General features: G+C 42.9%; 1 protein-coding gene across 3 annotated transcripts; it reads left to right on the top strand.

Annotated features, from left to right (window-relative positions):
- RPS24 (ribosomal protein S24) lies at window positions 1-5,897 on the top strand. 3 transcript variants are annotated; one of them, XM_021699630.1, is made up of 7 exons: window positions 2-46; window positions 1,493-1,558; window positions 1,639-1,848; window positions 2,751-2,861; window positions 2,986-2,988; window positions 5,380-5,401; window positions 5,820-5,897. In XM_021699630.1, the coding sequence occupies exons 1-6, from the start codon at window positions 44-46 to the stop codon at window positions 5,380-5,382; spliced, it is 396 nt and encodes a 131-aa protein (XP_021555305.1). In that variant the 5' UTR covers window positions 2-43; the 3' UTR covers window positions 5,383-5,401; window positions 5,820-5,897. The 3 variants fall into 3 exon arrangements, with proteins under 3 accessions (XP_044772436.1, XP_021555305.1, XP_021555306.1); XM_044916501.1 differs by lacking the exon at window positions 5,380-5,401 and having other exon boundaries at window positions 1-46; XM_021699631.1 differs by lacking the exon at window positions 2,986-2,988.
- The last annotated feature ends 913 nt before the right edge of the window (window positions 5,898-6,810 follow it).

Raw genomic sequence — 6,810 nt, forward strand, 5'->3', positions numbered from 1 at the left:
GGTTCTCTTTTCCTCCCCGGCTGCTTGAAGCTAGGCCGCCATCATGGTGAGTTTCCCCAGACCCATGCAGTTATCCGGCGCGTATCTGAGCCATCCTTCGTCCCCGGGTCCTGCCGTTTGTGCTACGGCGGCCCGAAGTCCCGTCGCTCTTTTTTTGGCTGTGTCTGACGGAGGCTGGTTGCCGAGAGTCCCGGAGCCGTCGGTGGGGAGTCCGGGCTGTGCCGCGGACCCGGGCACGTCGGACTTCAGAGTCCAGGGCCTGGGGACTGCGAGGGCGCCTGCTGCGTCTGTCGGCTTCGTGGAGTCTAGGGGATTGGGCGGGGTGGGGTGAGACCCATCTCACCTGCGTTCTCAGTTTGGGATAGGTGGCTTGGAGGTGATGGCAACCCAAGAGGTGAAGTGGGTGCCGGCGGCGCCCGGGCGAGTCGTGGCGAGTGAAGCTGTTCGCATGTGTAAGCTAAAACATTGTGAGCCGTACGGAACCTCTTGTACTGTGCGGAAACCGAGGCCCTGGAAAGGGAGGCCCCCAGAAAGCTTGCCTTAAGTATGTGAGGAGTGAGCTCTTTCAGTAAAGGTTCAGCACCCATTTCTAATTCGACCTTATCTGCAAGTTCCCTCTTCCCTCCAGTCTTTTCAAGAGTTGAGGACTGTTCACGTCATCTTACTTTGGTGTGGTTTTGAAATCTAGCAACCAGTCGTTGCCACGAAGGCCTCTGCTTTGTCTCCTTTTTGGGTAAAATTTCTTTTTAGTGTAAGCATGCGGAATGGCCACGGTTCTTAGGTGGTTACTTGTGTAAAAGCTGTTGGGCCATTTAGAAGGGAGTAGGTTTTCTTGTGGGGTGTAAAATTGGCCGTGCAAGACTGGTAGTTTACATGCAGATAGTGGCAGCGTTTGTGTCAAACTTGTGAGGGTGTTACAAACGTAGTTGAGACTAAAGGTTTGTGCAGGTCGAAGTAGTTTTACTGCACAGAAAGGGTTCTTACGTGAAGGTGTTTTTTTTTTTTTTTTTTTAATTGCCCCTAAGGGGACAGTGCAAAATCTGGAGGCATTTTTGATCAAAACTGGAGTTGGGGGCTACTGGTCTCTAGTGGTTAGTCCCCACAGAGAAGTAGTGGGACCAGAGTAGTAGTGTTGAGATTGAGAAACCCTGCTCCAAAGTGATGCCCACAGCAAAGTGAAGATTCCAGAAAGCTTTGGAGTGCGTTCTCTTAGTACTGAGCGTGTTAGACGTGTCTTAGGAGTTAGGCACTGGGAGTGTGTGGGTTTTTCTTTTCATGGAAGCATTCCCGCAACTAGCTCATGTGGTTCTTCAACATTTGAAATGTGGCGCCTGCAGCTGCAGAATTGCATCTTAAATGTGACTTCATGTTTATGAGTTGTCCACTTATGGCTCGTGGGTACCCATTGGCAGTGCTGTATCTTGGAAAAATCTTAGCAGGCTCAAGAAGAGGTTGAGTGGATCATTAACTAGTGCATTATGTGTGTTTTTAGAACGACACAGTAACTATCCGGACCAGGAAGTTCATGACTAACCGACTACTTCAGCGGAAACAGATGGTAAGGAAGGGCACATCATTTGTCGCTTCAAAAGACTCATTTTGTAATAATAAGCACTAAAATCTGTTACTTCTTTTTAGGTCATTGATGTTCTTCACCCCGGAAAGGCAACAGTACCTAAGACAGAAATTCGGGAAAAACTAGCCAAAATGTACAAGACCACACCAGATGTCATATTTGTGTTTGGATTCAGAACCCATTTTGGTGGTGGCAAGACAACCGGCTTTGGCATGATATATGATTCCTTGGATTATGCAAAGAAAAATGAACCCAAACACAGACTTGCAAGAGTAGGTGTTCTCATTGTTCGACAGCTGCTGAAGACTTTTTTAACAGCATTGTGTTGTGGGTGCAGTGGAATGAGCAAGAGCAAGCAGACTGGGGAGGGACAGCCCTCAGACTTAAGGAACTAAAGTGGTTAAGAGAGAAGGTTTTTTGATAAATGTACAGATAGATTATAGGGCTTCAGTAATGGGGTCTGCAGCTTTTGAGGAGGTGACCTTTGAGCTGGGTCTAGAAGGACAAGTAATGTAGTACTTGTGGAGATAGGAGCTGGAAATAGGGGGATGGGTTTGGAAGCGTTGGCACCCAGTTGAGATTCTTAATTCTAAAAGTCTGAGTTTGATCATTTCCTGAGTGACAAGCACTAGAGTGAACTACAGCAATGAGCTGAGCATGCTCCCTTAGATTCTAGATCATAAGCTGTAGATTGTTATTTTGAAGTACTATTTGTGTTTTTCTCTAACTCTTCTTCACTGCCATCAGATAAGTCTTCCAGTAGAACACCTGTGAGGGAAATCATGGTGGTGTGGTAGACAGATGCTGTGCTCTTTAGTTGGGTGGTCTGAGAAGCCTTGCTGAGGAGGTGACCTTTAAGCTGAGATCTGTGAAGATTTGGGAGCAGTCTGGGCAGCAGGAACGGCAAGTGCAAAAATGGGCAGAGTGAAGATGAGTAGGTTGGAGTGTTGAGAGCACATCTGAGTACTGTGCCACTGATTTGTACATATTGTGTCTCAATTGGATTACCTTTCTTGTTTTAGTAAAAACAAGTATTGTTAAATGTACTTGAAACAGTTGTGATTTGGGAAGCTGCATTTCTTGAGCTACCTGACTTGGTTATGGTCCCTCCCAGATTAGTTAATGCTGAGTTGATGTTTGCAAGTCACTTAAAAGGTACTCCTTTTTCCTTTAGCATGGCCTGTATGAGAAGAAAAAGACATCAAGAAAACAGCGAAAGGAACGCAAGAACAGAATGAAGAAAGTCAGGGGGACTGCAAAAGCCAATGTTGGTGCTGGCAAAAAGGTATTGTTCATCAAGGAGAATACAGAAATGTCATTGCAGGTCTTTAGTTTCTAGAACGGAGGGATTTGTTTTTTAATAACCTTTTTTTAATGTTTTTTCTTTTCCCACTTCTTCTGGATTACAGAAGGTAACGTGTTTTGAGACGCTACATGATGTAGTATCTTAACACCTCACTAGAGTAGCTTTGCCCACCCTTTGTCAGCTCACAGATCAGCACAACACAGGGGCCACATCGGTTCAGTGATCCTAGTGGGCACCTTGGAAGCCCTGTCAGGAAAAGTGTCCATTTTACTGCGAATTGGTTTGGACTGTTAAAGGGGAAGAGTAAACTTACTTGTTTAAAACAGATAACTTGTTTAAGAAGCAGTTGAATCAATGTGGCCCGTGTTTCCCTGGCATGCTGGAGAGGCAGGTGGGATCTCACTTGCTTTCCTTTCCAGTTAGCCAAGACTTAAGTGATTTTAATGATAAGCAGCTTTTTACCAGCTTTGCTAGCTAACTGTAAATAATAGTTGAATGGAATTAAGGTGTTGGGTTGTTAAATTAACAAATAATCAAGTGTTCTGTGAACTTTTTTTTTTTTTTTTTTTGCCTTTTCCCTCTACTTTCTTGGATTTCTTGTTCATCAGAAATGAAGTGTCTAGCAGGTACTGAGATTGTGAGCACGGTGTGGGGATGCATCACCTTCACTGAGTTTGCTTTGATGCTTTGCATGTTGGCTTTTGGACAACAAGAGTTTTATGTAGTATGATCTCTTATATTTGTTTTAAAATGGTGTATTATAAGGAAGGGAGAGAAACTTTTAATCACGTTTATTTTGGAAATTCAAAAATGCATGTTATGTTGCGAAGTGACCTGGTGGAGGAAGGTGGGTACTCTACTGAGTAGGCATCTTTTAACTTGTACTTGGGAAATGCTGTGTCCCAGAGTTACGTACCCAGGAAACGGCTTTAGTTAACACAGGGCTTGGGAAGGGGCCTCATTTTGTCATCAGCAGTCTTTCCCTTGGGGACCCCAGGGACTGGTCGATTTCTTTGGCAGCTCTGGTAATAAACTGGTCTAGGAAATCTGGCAAAGTCTCTGTTCAGGAAGTGTTCAGTCAAAGCTGCCTTTTACCGTTACATTGCTTTTTATTGATCTCTAATTTTTCATCTGATGTCCATTTTTCTTTCAATTGAAAAAATTCCAAGGTAATTGTATATTCACACCAAAGCCTCTGATAAATACGCTTTTTTCATAAGTTTTTGGTCAGAATGGTCTACTACCCCATGTTAAATACATTTTTGCACATTTGAGCAGCCTAAACCAGCATGTAAGGTGGGCTTAGTAGAGGGGTTGGGGGTTCGTAGGGTTTTGAAACACTGGTAGTCACTGCCCCTGTGTGCTTCCTCTAACAGTGACTCCCTGCCAGGCAGTAGATCTGGGTATGCCTGCCCAGGCCTCCAATCACATTGTCTTTCAGCCACGGAGTTCTAGTAATGGATGAACTGCCAGAGGAACTACTTGCTGCTTAGAACTGCTCCTTGTTTGTGAGGCGGCTTATACCTATCAACAGAAGTTGCCGAGGTTGCAAAAAAGATTCAGTCAGTGGACTGATCTAGAACCAAGGATGTTTAACCCATTCTTGTCTTCATTCAGTGTTTGGGCCCCATATGTTTGTGCTCGTTAGTGTTCACCGGTGACGTGTGGAGGGGCTCCCTGTGGGGACCTGAGCCATCACTATTCCTGCTTCAGGTTGCACCGGTGCCTTTCACTAGCATAGCTCTGGAAAACTGGCTGGGAAATGAATGCGTAAATGAGCACAAGTATTCTTTGGCTCAAAATAGCCAGGCTTACTAATGTTACTTTTAACTGTTCTTGTTTGGATGTTGGAATTGGTATTTGCTCTTACCTCTTGGGTACAATAGAGTTGTTTTAAATTAAGGAATAAATAGTTTCTTGTTTAAAGAGCACGAAGCATTTTCATTTCAGCCCAGTTCTGCCTTTTAAAAAACTAATTTGCACTACTTTTGGTGGCTGTGAACAGTAGCTTTTAAAGTATTGAGCTGAGACAGGTTTTAAAAGACTTGCTTGATCATTTAGAACTCTCTCTTTGAGGTTAGACTCTAGTGTGGGATGATTCCCGGGTCTTTTGATGGTGCTTGTGTGCCCATCATGATGTTGCTGAGCAGAGGAGGAGGGCTGAGGGTCAGGTATGTGTACTTCATGTATGCGTAGACAGTGGTAGCCTGGATTGGCACTGCTGTTGGCATGATGATCTCCTCATTGTGAAACCATCATGCCACTTTGTTTACATAAGAACCATACTAATCACATGAGGTATTCTCCAAATTGGGAAGAATAAAAATGAGTGTGTCTCAAGAGCGCTCTGTATACAGTTAAAAAGAAAACAGTTATTTCTAAGGTATTTGATTGCATGCATGTAAATGCAGATTATGTTGGAATTTGAAAAGGGACTATTAATGAAATATTTTTTTTCCTTCTTCCCTCCTTTCTCCCTTCCCTGCCACTGATTCAGTGAGCTGGAGATTGGACAACAGGTATAATTCAAGCTTTTCATGTGGATCATTAGGCTTTACTGATAACAGTAATTCGAAAGTCTAGAGCATGTGAAATAGTTTTGTTTTTTGTGTTTGTTTTTGCATGTGAAGTAGTTTTAGAAGTTGATTTACTAATGCTTTGAAGAATCGTAGCTTTTTAGATACCGGTAGTGACATGGTTTTGTTTTTAAAACAGTAATACTTAATTCTTTATTCCATTTCTAATGTGAATGTTTGCAAGTTTTATTTCTTGATGCTCTCGTTGTGTTATGATCACAAACTTAACATTTTAGGTCACTAATACTTGTTTTGCATGAGTGTCATTAATTTTGGAGTTTGCTGAAGATTTTAAATTTTAATTCTTAAGAGTTTTAAAGGTGGTTCACTAACTAAATTTTTCCTTTTCTTTGTTTCACAGAAGGAGTAAAGATGCTACAGTGGCTTTATCTGGTTGTGCAGATTTTTCATGAGAGGATCAATAAACTAAGAATGTTAACGTGTCTGGTTGTTTGAAATGTATTTGAAGTTTACTGGGAGCGTTATGAAATTACTCTGCTGTAGAGCAGATTTAGATTGCTGCCCAAGTTCACATGTTCCAGTACGCTTTTAGTGAAAACTTGGTATGATTGTCGTTCCTTTTAGTAGCACACAGATGTGGGTGTGGGGTACCAGCAACACGAGAGCATACAGTGCCAGTCTGGTGTGCTCATTGTTAATACCTGCCATCAGTCTAGTTGGTCAGTATCTGAAAGACACACTTGAAATCTGAATTCCTTTTGGTCTTCCTAGAACCTGACATCGTTCTTATTACTGAAAAATTACTTGCCTCAGTAGAATATTACTAGAGTACATACTCATTTATCACAAAGTAAATAGGATCTGCCAAAATCATCTGTGCATTGTAGGTTTGTGCTTATGGGATAAGTGAATGGTGTATTATGAGTGGGGAATTTGAAAGAGGTTAGTATAATGAATATTTGGATGTAGTGTGTAATTGCTTGGTAGATCTATATGCTTTTGGTGAAACATGGAGGGTTATGTAGTGTCACTTTTTCTATGCTGGATGCCAGTTCTGAGTTTGGTTTTTTCAGGCATCAGGGTTGTGGACCTGAGCTGTGGGTTATTGATCAATTGTGTGGCTTTGAGAGATTTTTTTTTTTTAAAGATTTTGTTTGTTTGAGAGAGAGAACAGCAGGGGGAGTAGCAGAGGGAGAGGGAGAAGCAGGCTTCCCGCTGAGCAGGGAGCCTGATGCGGGGACTCGATCCCAGGACCCTGGAATCATGACCTGAGCCAAAGGCAGATGCTTAACCGACTGAGCCACCCAGGCGCCCTGGTTTTGAGAGATTTGAGGAGAAGTTGTTTTAGGGTTACTTTGAGGGTTGGGGTGCCTTTTTGAGAGGGTTAGAAA

The sequence above is a fragment of the Neomonachus schauinslandi genome, chromosome 6, assembly GCF_002201575.2.
Source record: "Neomonachus schauinslandi chromosome 6, ASM220157v2, whole genome shotgun sequence".
Taxonomy (NCBI): domain Eukaryota; kingdom Metazoa; phylum Chordata; class Mammalia; order Carnivora; family Phocidae; genus Neomonachus; species Neomonachus schauinslandi.

What these genes read in the sequence shown, in the direction of transcription:
- RPS24 (XM_044916501.1), top strand. An exon ending in TACTTCAGCGGAAACAGATG is followed by an intron (nt 1,559 to 1,638) that starts GTAAGGAAGGGC and finishes ACTTCTTTTTAG; the next exon opens with GTCATTGATGTTCTTCACCC. An exon ending in CCAAACACAGACTTGCAAGA is followed by an intron (nt 1,849 to 2,750) that starts GTAGGTGTTCTC and finishes TTTTTCCTTTAG; the next exon opens with CATGGCCTGTATGAGAAGAA.